This window comes from Ursus maritimus, unplaced genomic scaffold (genome assembly GCF_017311325.1).
Source record: "Ursus maritimus isolate PB19 unplaced genomic scaffold, ASM1731132v1 scaffold_4, whole genome shotgun sequence".
NCBI lineage: Eukaryota > Metazoa > Chordata > Mammalia > Carnivora > Ursidae > Ursus > Ursus maritimus.
The window spans coordinates 4027308-4041384 of NW_024426552.1; the positions used below are offsets into that span (position 1 = coordinate 4027308).

A 14077-nucleotide genomic window follows, 5' to 3' on the forward strand; every position below is an offset into this window, starting at 1 on the left:
CAGCTGCAGCTTCCTAGACGCAGGCCGTGCCCCTCCTCTGGCTGGCCGCTCCCGATGCCCCCCTTCCGGCCCCCCAGAGCGCCCCACTGCCTCGTACTGCAGGCACTCCTTCCCTGGCACAGGATCCCTTTTTAAAGGGCCTGGCTGACGTTCCCACTGTGGGTTTCTCTCCTGCTCTATGGGCAGCGGGGCCAGGCCCCAGGTCAGCTCCCTGCACCGCCCGGGGCCATCGTAGCTTTCTCAGGCACCCCGGCACCTGGACAGGGCTTTGAAGGATAGCTCAGAACTACTGGGCGTGGTGCGCTCTCCTGGGGAGTCCTCGCTGGCCCCCTCCTCCTGAGCCTCTCCCTTCTCAGCGTGGGTGGTGGTCAGGCAGTGTGTGGCCGCACCGGCCCTTTGCCTCTCCCTCGGGAAATGCAGCATCTGTCGTCCTCGGGCCACGGCCGAACCCGAGATGGGAGATGTTCCTCTTAACGCCTGCCCCTCTGATAGCTTGTTGTTTGACTCGGGCTGGGCAGGAGCTCCCTCCGTGAAGGGACAGGCGCCAGAGACCTCGGCCATGCCGCTCCCCTGGCTGCCTGACATTCCCCCAGGTCTCAGAGGAGCATAAAAAAGGCACCTGCCTCATAGGGTGTGGGGCCGGCGACATGAACAATGTGCTCCGAGCCCTTTGCAAGCACTGCTAGGTGTTAGGCATCCCACAGATGTGGGCCAGTTGTGGGGTACTGACCACGGGAAGCAGCTGCCTTTACGAACTGGCTCATAGGAACCCACTGCGTTGAACCAGTGTGGCGAGGGAACAGGCATTGCCTTCCAAAGTCCAGAATCTTCTAAGAGCTCAGAGGTTCTTTGTTTGCTGGTCTACCTGCTTTCATTGTTTTCCTTCAACTCCGTGGAGGTATGACTGGCATATGGGAAAGTGCAGAAATCTGAGTAAGTACACAGCAGTGAGTGCACGGAACCATCCAGAAGCAGCTGTAGACCGGGAGGGAAGGGCGTCTATGAGCCAAACCTGGCCCTGTTTCCATTCATAAATTTCACTGGAGCCCTGCCTCGTCTGATCCCTTTCATACGGGCTCAGGCTGCCTGAGGGGACCGAGGCCACCGTGAGCGCTCATGGCACAGGCCGGCCAGCCCGCAAAGCTTAGCCTACTCTCTGGCCCTTTCCAGGAGAGATTTGCCGGCCCCTGCCTGGGGATCATTTCCACCCGCCCTGGGGGTCCCCAGGACGGTGCGTGGTGTGCACAGCGTGCCCACTGCTGCCTTCCCTCCCGCAGAGCTGCTGGTGCTGAATGGCTCGGATCCTGTGGCAGAAGTCGCCATCCGCCAGCTCAGCGAGTCCTCAAAGCTGAAGGTCAAGTCCCCCCGGAAGAAGAGCACCATCATCATATCAGGGATCTCCAAGGTGCGTCCCGCGCCCCAGGGCTTATCTGTCAGTGGCCCGGCTTCCTCCTGGCGGAAGGTAGCCCGAGCTCCTGGGGACGTCCAGACCGCTCCCTGCAAAGGGCAGGTCCCGTCCCTCACCCAGCACGCTGCGGGCCACGCACAGCACCGTCTGTGCAGCTCACCCCGCTGGTGAGGAGCCTGCAGGCCTCTGGCCCGGGTGCTCTGGTTGTCGAGGGGTTGGTCAATCGTGGGAAGAAAAGCTACTGAAAGAGAAAGACTGGCATGATGGAGGCCCCCATTTGGGGACCGAGCCGCTACCCTCTTGCCCTCTCGCAGGTCGACACGTTTCCAAACCATTTAAGTTGTTTGCAATGAGTGTTTGAGCCTTTTGCCGTCAGAGACACACAGATTGTTTAAAACATCCCCAGCCGCTGCTCATTCCCTTCTCTCACTCTGCGACGTTGGCGCAGAGCCCGGGGTGGGTGCCACGCAGGCCAGGAGAACAGAGAGCAGCCCTTCAGGGCCGGGGGCCGCGCAAGGGTCCTGCATGTGTGTTTAACATCTCAGAATGAACAAGGAGAATGCCAGAAAGGGAGGGGCTGTCTGGCGATCGGGTCGCTGGGGGGGGGGTGGTAAGGAGCAAGAAGACTAGGTGAACACAGAGGGTGGGCTGGTACCTGGAGGGAATGAGTGGCAGTCTACAGCTCATGCTGAAGTGGGTCAGAGGAGGTACCAGAGCTGAGTCACCGGTGTTGCCAGGATTCTCGGGGCCTCGGTGCCCAGTGCCCAAGCACCAACTGGGACAGCTCCCGGGCACCCAAGTCCAGGTGGCGCCTCCTGGCCTTCCTGAGTGCACTTCCAGCGGCGGCCAGCAGGGGGCGAAGCATAAGGAGTTTGCGACCACGTCCTGTCTGCTTTCTAGAAGGCTGTATCTTGGAATCACTAGGAACCGTGGACTTTACATTTAATGTATCCAACCCATGCGGTTACTATGTTTCACGGAGGCTCAGATGGCCCCAGCCTGAGTCAGCCAGCCAAGTGCAGGCTCCCCTGCGAACAGTGGGGCGGCCCCAGGGAGCCCCTGGCCCCTTGCAGTCACTTTCCCACCCTCCAGCCCACTGGCCCCAGGGGTCAGGGCAGCACCTGCACCTGTCTTACACACAGAAAGGTCACACGCAGAATTCTCAGGCCACAGTGTGTATGCCGAGTAATTTCTGCTTGCAGGAAACAAACTCCTGCAGCAAGCAGTGTTAAAGGACACACTGACTCTATAGCCCACTTCCTGTGCCCCCGGGTGCGCCATCTGCCACTGAGAAGGAAGTCTCTCCCTTCCATGGGCCCCCCTGCTGGGGAAGGGAGTCTGCTTCCTCCACACCCCTCCCTGGGAACTCAGGCGCCCCTCACAGCCAGGGCCCCTGACCCTCGGCTGCGACGGGAGACCTGCATTGTGCATTTCACTCCCCGTGAAACACGCAGCACGTCCTGGGACAGCCGCAGGCGGGCATCTTCTCACACTGCAGTCACTCTCAGGACATCTGCGCGGAGCTTTTCGGGCCCTTCCGCGTGTCCTTGCCATTGTCCCTCATGCTGACTTCTTTTCTTTTGTCCTGGGACAGACCTCACTATCTCAGGACGATGCCGCTGCCCTAATGCTGGACTACTCGGCCTCCGTGGACAGCACCCGCCAGGAGGACACCCTGTCTCTCGTGGGGGCGGCCGCCGCCCCTGCTGCACCGGAGGACGAGGCCTCAGCCCGGGCCCCGCCAGCTCTGGAGCCCCAGGAGGGCGAGCTAGATTCCTGGGACTTGGACAAGGTGTCACAGGCCTCGGCGTGGGGCAGCCAGGCCCCGCTGGAGCCCGATGGGGACGAGCTGTCGGAGAGCTCCCTGAGCGTCTCAGAGCCGGGTGCTGCCAAGAAGCATAAAGGTACGTGTGCCCATGCCCCCTGCCCGCTTTCCTCTCCTGCCCGTTTCCAAGCTAACCTGTAGTTCCGATCACCTGCTTCCCTTCCCTTCTGCACAAATCCACCCACCCTCGGCACCCCGCCCTCCGCACCCCACCCCAGCACGCACACCCGCGTGGCAGGGTTGGGCCCACTTGCAGCCAGTGGGCAGGGGGCATATTCAGAACCTTCCATCTCTCTGCATCGAGGGGGGCAGTTTGTGGTCATGCCTGGAGGTGTCCCTTCCTCTGGCTGCACTCCCCTCCCCCAGAAGTAGAACTCTCCAGAACGTTTGAGGGGGTCACTGAGCGACTCCACAGGAAGCTAGCAGAGGCCGGGCTGCCCGCAGCCGTGCAGACGGCAGCTCAGCTCACGGTGCCTCCGACTGAAACCGGGCCAGACCTCACCGCTCGGACTGCTGGGGTCCGAGGGGAGATAAGCCCCCCAGAAAAGGAACCGATTAACTTGTATAGTGTAGTGATGAGTAGTCCTGTCATGAGAATAATCCGTTGTTTTCCACTAGCACCAAATCTAAGCTGTAAGTGTGGAGGTTTTGTCTGCGTGTGCGGTCTCCTCAGTGCTCCGGCGCGACAGTACCCTCAGGACTGTCTCCGAGGGAATACAGTCTAGGGCCTTGAGGTGCAGGCCGGATGCCTCCCGAGCCTCAGCTCCTCCTCCGTGTGCGAGGATGTGGCCACTGCCCAGGCGGGGATAAGGGCTCCCAGTGCAGAGAGGATGGGAGACCAAACACAGGCGCCTGGTCCCAGCTGGGAGTCGTGGGGTGCTTGGCGCTAAGCCCTCGCCCCCCGAGAATGCAGATGTGCAGAAATCTGTCGGTCCCGAGGTCGGGAGCCGCAGTGAGCTGCTCTGCCGCCACGGGCCAGTGGTTCTCAAACCGGGTGACTGTGCCACCCCAGCCCGCCAGGGGACACAGGCAGTGTCCTGAGACAGTTTCAGCGGCCACAGCTGGGGGTGGGGGTGCTGCTGGCGGCAGGCGGTAGAGGCCAGGGTGCCGCTCCACAGCGGGCAGGACGGCCGGGCACACGGCATCACGTGGCCCGTGTCTGTGCTGCTGAGCTGGAGGGCCCTGCTGTGGGCGGCTGCTTCGTGGGTGTCCCCGTGAGCCACGCCCTCGCCGAAGTGGAGAGGGCACAGCTGGGGACCAGCTGGAAGTCAGGAGAAGGAAGAGGCTATGATCTCTAGGCCACAAGACGGAGGTCAGCCCTCAGGCCTCTGCCCACCCGCCGGCCTGAGCCTGGGTGACCTGCGCGCAGACCTCCGGTGGCTCCCTTGCTCCCGTTCGGAAGGCACAGCCCAGGTTATGGGAAAGGTGGCCCGGCTGCGGGGGCACAGGGCAGCACACACAGCCCCCCCTCCCCTGGCCTGGTTTGGGGGCCAGCACTGCCCGAGGGAGCTCCCCTAGCCCCGAGGAAGGCAGCGTGCCCTGCGCAGGGCAGAAGGGGAGTGCAGGGTGGGGTGCCCCTTCCTTCTCCTGATGGCCAACAGTCCGCTGCCCCTTCTCATGAACCCCAGCCCTCTAACCTCCCCTCCTGCGTTCACTCTGAGAGGCCACGCCTCGCTGACCCCGAGTCCATCCAGAGACCATCCGTTGCTTCCTCCTTCCCTTCCTCTGCTTTTCCTTCCAGAGAGTTCTTCCCCGTGGGTTTCCATCCTGGCTGTGCCATGGCCATGCTTCTCCTTTCCCATCACTGGCCAGGGGATGGCACCCTCCAAAAGGGCACTCTTGGGGACCTAGGTGCTGACAGGTGTGCTTGGCGCTTCCCTGGAGCCTGGGCCCGGGGACCGTGCTGGACGCGGCGTCTGGGGCATCGTCCACCTCACCAATGCTGCAGATTTGTAAAGAGACGTATTCGGCAGTGTTCCCAAACTTGCTTCTATTCCAGTGTTTCTGGAAAGATTTGGACACTGCATCTCTAGGAGATGTTGTCAGACATTAGACAGTAACGTGTTACAGGTGCCAAATCATTTCTGTGTGCTGGGGATTTTCAGTTTTCTACCTGGGGATCAAGGGAGTGGCTGCATGGAGTGTTCTCGCCTTTGTAAACCGAAGCTCATATTCTGGCCAGAGCACCACCCGAATGTCCTGTCACGGCAGGGAGTTCGCACGGGTCCCCACGACTGCCAGTGTACTTAGAATTCTGCTAGAATCTCGCTGGTTGGAAATGCACATATTGTGACGCTGCAGCCAATACAGGAAATCTAGTCCTCAAATTCGGGTTTATTTTTAGCTTCACCAAGCGTCCATGTGGTTGCACAGCAATGGGAATGAACGGAACGTGACTGTGTTTAGAGAGGGCTGAGATGGTAGAGTCCGTGTTCTGTGTACTTTACCATAAGGAAGAACAAAAGTATTGACGGAGACTTTGTAAAATAGTAAAAAGTAAAAAAACAAAACAAAAAACCCCCCCAAGCCCCCCAAACCTTGCCAGGTCTCCTGCCCAGTAACGTGACGTGTGCGCGGGTGCGATGCTGCGGGACTCACTGTCTGTCATTCTTGTTTTGCTCCTGCATACTTTTCTTTTGACCTCTGACCTCCTCCATCTCGTGCTCATTCCCTTTAACTTAAGAGGATCGCTATGCCAACCAGAATTAATTGCCTACACAGTAAGTTATTTTTGTCTTATATATTTTTTTCAAAACCTTGAGTGCAGCCTTGCCATGAGAAAACCGTATTTTGCAATAGCAGGAAGCTGACCCCCCTTCCCTTCCTTTCCCGTGACCTGCCCAGGATGCCAGTTTCCCTGTTTTCCTCCTGAGACGCCCCCTGGTGGGGTTAGTGTCGCACCGTGGCCTTGGCGGGGCGGGGCGCTGTCCCCCAGCTCAGGGGACAGCCAGCCTCGAGCCCTGCCAAGTGCACACACACCGCCTCCCTTAGCCGGGCCCTGGTTCTAACAAGCAGGCACTTTTCTAGACGGACTACCTGTGGTTTGGCTTGAGTTCAAAAGCTGTTCTTCGGGCAGCAACCTACAACATGCAGAGTGACTTTGGTCACGGTTTTCCTCTCTCAGATTTGGAGATGGATTCTTCAGTGACCTATTCGTGTCTGTTAGGGTCTGTGGAGACAAGAATAAATTTGCAAATATTTGCTATATTAAAGCTCTAACTTAGAATAATTATTTTTGAATTTCTTCCTATTTTTTTTTCTTTGGCCCTTTTGTGGGTTTTTTTTTAACCTTGCTAGAATCAGGGAAAGGTTGTTTTGTTTTTTGTTCTCTCTGTCCCCCATTTAAGATGTTGGCTATTTGTTTCAAATTTCACATACCTTCTCTCCAGATTTTACCTGAAGGAATCTTTATGGCTGCAGGCGAGGTCTGAGTCTCGCCCCTGCCTGTTAGAGGCTGAGGTGGTCTGGACAGAAGGAGCTCGGGTTTATCAAACCCAGACCCGGAGGCCCTCCTGCTCAGGCCCCGTGAACGTCCCTATCAGCAAAGGTGACAGACTCCGGGGGCCCAGAGGCAAGGGTGACATGCCAAACTGTTAGTTACTGTCTTGGCCAGAGTTCTGCAGAGAAACAGGACCAGGAGGTGCTACATTTCGAGGAAGTGGCTCAGGCCATGGTGGGGTCTGACAGTGAAATCTGCAGGGCGGGCCGGCCGGGGACAGAATGTCTTCTCCTGGAGGGAGCCCTTGGCGCTGGCTCTCAGGGCACTGAGCTGATGGGATGAAGGCCACCCACGCCATCCCAGGTATGTGCTCTAGTCCGGGACGGCTGAGGGCGCTGTTCGCCTCGCATCTACTGAGTGCCTTCACGTCACAGATGAGCGTCAGACAGAATCATCGGGCACGCTGGCCAAGCGGACCCCGAAGACCGAGCAGCATGGTCCCGGCGAGCAGAGGGGGCTCCATTCCGTATCCCTTCCCAGCTGACGGGGGAGTGTGCCGGCCTGTCTGTCCTTGACCCTCACACCTCCGGGGAGCGGCGGAGTCAGTGTCCCCTCTGTGGCTTTGTTCTTCCGGCCCTATTTACCCCAGAGGTCATTGTGATTTGTGCCCCAGTTTAAACAGACCTTAACATTTTTATTTAGAAGGGAGAACAGACTGGCCTCCGTTTACACAAGTCCTTCTTCACGTTTGAGGACTTAAGCTGTGGACCTGGGAGGGATTTGCATCCTGTCTTCCACACACTACCGGCCTGCCTTCGAGACTGATGTTGTTCCGGAAAGCCCGTCCATGTCTGGGTTGGGGTGCAGGGCTGTGCTCTGGGATGCTTTGAGAACCGAGAGCCATCCCACTCCCAGGAGGCCTCCCCGGTGACCGCCCTTGCACACGTCCTTTACCAGACACCTGCTGGCCGCTTCGCGGGGGTGGGGCCCATCCGCTGCCCCCTCAGACAGCAGGCCTTAGGTGCAGAGGGGAGCCAGGCAAGAGCACACAGGCTCTCTGCCCTGGGGCGCTCGGCAGTGGGGCAGAGCACATCACTGTAGGGATAAGATCTCCCTCCGAGGCCTTTGGGAGAGAGAAGCGGGGCTCCAGCCTATACATTTGCAAACCTCGGTCCCTCCTTTCACATGACCCCTCCATCCAAGGCGGTGGCATTGTCCCCATAGAAGCCGTGACAAGTCATGTCGAGTCAGGAGACACCCACAGTTGGTGAGTCACTCAAGCGACGTTAGGATGATGTGTGCCAGAGGACACAGGACAGACGTCATCTGGTTCTCGTGTGGATATTGAACAGTCAGATTTAACAAGACAGCAGACCTGTTTGGAGAGCCTGCGTGGGGTTGGAAGCACAGAAGACAGCCCGTTATAGGTCCTGTCCGTGGGACACACTGCAGCCAGCAGGAGCGTTTCAAGTCAATATGACACACGGGTCTTTCCACTTTCCCGATTTTATTCACAGGCTGGAACTCCCTGATATTTCATGTTAATATGGCAAGAATTTGAATTTTAGTCTTTTAAAGTGCAATTTCATTTCAAGTTTTATTGTTATTAGAGAGAAAGCGAGCATGCATGTGAGTGGGGGGGAGGGACAGAAGGAGAGAGAGAAGCTCAAGCAGACCCCCTGCTGAATGCAGAGCCCAGTGCAGGGCTCGATCCCACGACCCTGACGTCATGACCTGAGCTGAAACCAAGAGTCAGATGCTTAACCGACTGAGCCACCCAGGTGCTCCAAGTGCAATTTCATTGAAAAGAGTTAAACCGATTGCTTAAAAACCTGTAGATTCCCTTTTTAGAGAATTGTGAACACAGCCACCTCTTGCCTCTCTCCAGCTTCCCAGCAGCAGGATGCTTTGCCCGGCGGGGTGGGCTGCTCTGCCCCATTCCACACAGCCTCGTGCTCAGAAATGGACAGTCTCCTGGCTCCAGAGGCCAGAAGTCCAAGGGCCTCCTGCCGGCGATGACAGACGATCTGCTCCATGCTGTCCCCAGCTTTCTGGTGTCTGCTGGCGTCCTTGACCTTCCTTGGCTTGTAGAAAATGACCCTCATCCCTGCCTCCACCTCCCCCTGGCACTCTTCCCATGGGCACGCCTGCGTCCACAGTTCTCCTTCGAATAAGGACACAGTCATACCGGCGTAGCGCCTGCCGTGATTGACCGTAAAGACCTGTCTGTAAATTAAAGTCCCATTCTGAGCTCCTGGAGGTTAGGACCCCAACGTAGGAATTCTGGAGGGACATGATCCAACTCCTAGCACCACCCCTGCTCACACCCCAGCCCCTGGCTGCAGACCCCAGACAAGTTTCAGTGCAGGGACCCCTGGAATGGGCTCTGGAGACGGGGGTCCTCCAGAGCCACACCTGTCTTGCTGGGCCTCCAGCTGCCCCGGGGAGGGGCTGCTCTGCCCCCCACAGGCTTCTAGCCCCCTGGAGAGATGGGGTGCATGGGATTAGAACACTCGAGGTTAACTGAATGGATCCCGCCTTCCTTGTCTGTGTTCCAGGAGAGAGCCCACATTTATATGCCCTTCAGGGACCCCGAGCCGAGGCTAAAGCAGGTTCCTGCAGATCACAAACCCTCCCTCAGCCCCCGTGACCAGAGGTGACCTGTCAGGCTGGAGCCCCTCACGGTGCCCAGGGCATCTGATATGCTGGAGAATTAACCAGTGGGCACCAGCGGCCAGACTGCAAAGTCAAGTCCAGCTGGTGGTGGTGACTGGTGTTGTAACACCCCCAGCCAGTGATGTCTCGTGAGAGGCTGCCTCTTACGGGGATCTGAATGGCTCCAGGAACAGACACTCGTGGCCCCCAGACGTAGCGCAGCAGGCAAGAGAGGAGCCACACACACGTTTGTTGTCCCCTTCCCGCTGCCCTTGCAACCCCTGCACACCACCTTTCCACGCCAGATCACTGTGGACACGTCCTCGTGATTCTGCAAGATAGGCTGATGATCTCCAAAGAGAAAAGGAAAAGAAAAAAAGGCCTTTTTGGCAACTTTGACCGGATGACCTTCAGGCCGTGCCTTGGGGCTCCTGCGCTTTGCAGCGCAGCCGAACCCGGACACGGCACATGGGAAGTCGTCCTCAGCGCCAGGCCCAGTGAGCGGCCTCTTCAAGTCACAGGCATGCGGCTCCGGGGTGCTGATGGTTCAAAGGTCCGCAGACAGGGCTGGGCCCGATTCCGCCCCTGGCAGCACGCACTTCACGGAGAAGAACCAGCACGTGCTCCCCCCTGAATAAACACGGACGGGTGTTGCTGTCTGTCATGGCTACTCAAGTCTTCGTTGGCTCCATCATGAAAATAATGAATTGCCAAATAGCCACAAAGCTCCTCGTCCAGATGGTTGGGCTTCCTCCTTTCAAAGCCGTCAGCGCCGGCTCACAGATGGAAAGAATTCCAGGCCGACTGGAAAGGCTCCCTGACCCTGCTGGGGTTTCAGTAGCATGACCATCTTTCCTGGGGGTTGGGGCCAGGGGACCCGAGGTAGGGACGGCCTCCTGCCGTCAGCCTTGACGAGGAGGTCAGGGAGCGAGCTGTGGGCCCTGGGATGCACTGACTGCAGCTCACGGCTTCTCAGCTCAGCGTCTCTTCATTTTGGACTAGTGGTCCCGGTGTTTCACTCGCAGCCCACCTGACCAGCCCCCTGTGCTTTCCTCTTGCAGGAGGGATTTTAAGGAAAGGCGCAAAGCTGTTCTTCCGCCGGCGACACCAACAGAAAGACCCCGGCATGAGCCAGTCCCACAACGACCTCGTGTTCCTGCAGCAGCCGGAGGGGGCCCGGAGGAAGGGGGTGACCCTCACCAGGATTCTGAACAAGAAGCTGCTCTCCAGGCACCGAGGCAAGAGCGCCGTGAATGGGGCCCCGGTGGAGCCCGCGGCCGGCAGCCCGCTGCACCAGGACGTGGGAAGTCGCGGGCCCACCTAACCGCCCGCCAGCACGGAGCACGAGTGCCCACAGCTGTCAGACGGCCGCCTGGTCTAGCTGGGTTTAGGGGAATGAAAACCCGAGTCTCCGGCCAGGAGGTTTCCCCCAGAGACAACTGACAAAGGCCCATTTGCCACCAGATGCCAAAGGAGACCGGAAGGTTCTGCCACGTGTGCTGTGCCCAGAGCCGAGAGCTAAAGTTCCACGTGAGAAGATGTGCATTATGAACTAAGGAACATCCTGTAACGGGCGGTGATGAGGCAGGTGGGCGGGACTCGATTTTACCCACGCTGCGCGCGGACCGCGTCACAAACAGGAAGTGTCCCTCTGTGCTGTCACTGGGAATGGACCGGAGGGGTCACCTGTCCTCACGGGCTGCTCAGCGTCACAGTGCAGCTGGCCCTGAGTACAGAGAGGGGGGACACAAGCAGGATTTGGGGTCCAGAGAGAAATTATGGTGGTAACAGAGACACTAGGACAAAGGTAGAAGATAGTTGCCTTTGATATTAGCCATATAACTTGAACCCGTATGCAACACTACATCCCTCCTGCGCACGGCACGCTGAGCACTCCTGGGTGTTTACTCCGAGCCTGCTGCAAGTGGGACAGCTATCTATTCCTGTGTGCTTCTTACGTTTTCCTCTATAGTGTCAAAAGCGCTCATAATCGTGCAAGGGAGGGGAGAGTGAAGCTGGGAGCAGCAAGGGACAGCCAACGCCACGGCGACAACACACACACGGTTCTTCTTTCGTCCCTGGCTGGTTTGCCAAACGTTGCCGATGGCTGAAACCAAGTACTTTTAGGACAAAAGAGAAAACTATCGTATGTCTCAGGTAGGAGTCTTAGGGGTGGAAGTTTAATAAATGGGCCAAACATTGCATCACAGCCCTTTCAGGAGCTCTCCAGAATTCTGCCGGGAACAGTGCTTGACACGTTTTGGGGTGTCCTCATTTTGAATTCCTGTGGGGGAAAAAAGATAAACGTGGCCTTCCACGTGCATATCCCTGTGTACCCTTCACACCACGTTCCTCGTCCATACGCCTGTCCGTGTGTCTGGACTGCTGGCCCAACCGCTCAAAGGTGCCACTTCGAGGGGACGAGCTTGTCAGGGCCGTGGTCATCGGTGTGAAACATTCTGATGGTTTAATGAGATTCGCTTTCTTCCAATAATATTTAAAAGGCTATCCTGAAGCCTGACCTCTGTCACGGATAGGAAATTGGGGGCGCTCCTTCCCGCAAGCGCTTGATCCTTAAACACATCTTTCAGGGGTAACAGAGCCACTGCCAAACAAAAACCTTCCTGAAAACCCAGATTACGGAAATTTCTTTCCTTTTTCTTGAGGGAGAGAGTATAAAACCACATTGAGAATTTTAGTTTGAAATACACACTTAGAAATCCTCCGGTATCCCAGGAATTAGCAGGTGACTATGAGTTTTTACAGAGGACGCTCTGATTTCCGTTGCCGTGAACATGTCGTCATACCAGGTGAGTCCCCGCAGGTTAGCGATCGCTGCTAGTCTTTTCGGAACGCATCTGGTCGCTTTGTTGTGTCTTACTGGAAGGACTGCCGCCTCTCCTCCCAGGGTAGGCGGCACTGGGGACGTTGAAGAATTAATTCTCGGAGGACATTACGTGTCACAATTTCAGGCACAGAGCAGAAGCTCCTAGCACAGGTGTGTGTTTGATTTTGAAGTTCAGATCAACTCAATTTATTCAACGCGACAGTAGCAGAGTTTTACACTGGCGCTTTCTCGCTCTCAAAAAAAAAAAAATGTCCTAGCCATTCCCATTCCTGATAGACCCTGTGAGCATTTTGTTCACTGTTTAATGCGTTTGCCAAGGGCTCTTGCTTTCTCAACTTCCTGGTGACTTGAAGGCTCTTCTGGGTCCCAGGCAAACGACGGGGTGCTGTGTCCCACATGGGACGCAGGACCGTCACGCGAGAGGTGGAGAGCGTTAAGGAGATCCGTGTTTGTGTGTGTGCACACATCGAGAGCCCCGTACCTTTGAGTAAGACCCAGAAGCCCCTCCTCAGGACACACATACACTTTCTCCATCGGGGGCCTTGAACTTTCAGGACACGGGCGTAGCAGGGAGCTTCAGAGAAGAGCGCGGAAGGGCGCGTGAACATAGCACCACGAGAAAATGGGCCGTGTTGATACTGTGAATGCTTCTTCCCTGGCCGTCTAGCCAGGCCTGTGCTTTAATGGTGTTGGTATTTATGCAAAAGTAAATGTGATGAAGGTTACACGTCAATTAAGATTATACACCAAATGCTAACTGTACCAGTCTGTAAATCACCTTATTCCCTTGCCTTTCATTATGCTTTAGTGGCTCGAGGGCTTTTGTTTCTCTCGTGCGTTCTGGATATTTTTGCAGAGTGGTGGTTCAGACTGATTTCTCGCGAACGCTAATGTGTGTCCGCGTGTCTGGAACCCGGCGCTCACACTGGTGGTCGTGAGCTGGGGCGCTGCCCTGGGTTCAAGGACCGTGTTTGCAGAGCAATGCAAGGGAGCTTGAAGCGTGTGTATGTGTGTGATTAATGTAGCAATAACAAAAGCACCGATCCCATTGTCCCACTGGAAACCCGCTGTGACGGTTGAGACAGAGCATTTTATTTAAATCAACTCTCAGGTTTAAGTTTAAAGCCAGCCCTTGAGTCCTCCTGAGAGCTACATGGCTGGTCGCTGCCCACCAGTCACAAGTCAGGTGCCTGTCTCGGCCTTTGGTTTCGCTGGCTGCGTCTACAGAAGAGAGTTGCAGGTTTTCCTCCTGAGCAGAAAGGCCCAGGATTCGTATCGCTGCCAGCAGCTGTAGGGCTTCTCCTGGCCACAGCCGCACAGCCCTCGGCCTCGACACCTCACAGCTCAAGCTGGTGGCCGCCGGAAGTCAGAATGTTGATCTCCGCTGGGTGGAAAACTGGTCTCGGGCTGGCGTAGACCCTGATGCCAGGCCCAGCCCCCCTGCCCCACACCTGCTCGGGCCCGATGACCACGGCACGTGGCATGGGCACGCTGGTGCTGCTCTGTTCTGTGAAGCAGGCTCAGGTCCCCTCCGGGCCCTTCTCTCCGNNATTCCTGTTTGGTCTGTGAGGAGCATCCGGAATATGTCAACCCACCCAGTTCACCCAGCTTCCAACTGCTCAGTAACGTACCATTTACAAGTTCGGCTTGTAGGTCCCCCCCGCCCCCAATATCACATCAAAACAACTATTTTTTTTTTTTTAAAGAAGAAAACGAAAGGCTTTCCAGGCCTGTGGCAAGCTCTGGCTTGACGCTCGAGTGTGGTGATGAACTTGCCGGACGGCGACTGTATTCCTTGGTAGCACTTTAAACACAGTTCCCTGTCCTGCACCAAAGTGTGGAAGATGTGGCTGGAACACGAACAGTCTGTGAAAGAAATAAACGTGCACATGGGACACGAAA

The 14077-nt window shown here is 57.0% G+C and overlaps 1 protein-coding gene across 1 annotated transcript in view; it reads left to right on the forward strand.

Moving 5' to 3' along the window:
• C2CD2 (C2 calcium dependent domain containing 2) overlaps window positions 1-14077 on the forward strand; it is a 52349-nt gene extending 38272 nt beyond the window's left edge. Inside the window, exons 14-16 of the mRNA XM_040621657.1 lie at window positions 1278-1405; window positions 3003-3312; window positions 10389-14077. Coding sequence (XP_040477591.1) covers window positions 1278-1405; window positions 3003-3312; window positions 10389-10651 — 701 coding nt within the window. The 3' untranslated portion in view covers window positions 10652-14077. The remainder of the gene's footprint in view (window positions 1-1277; window positions 1406-3002; window positions 3313-10388) is intronic.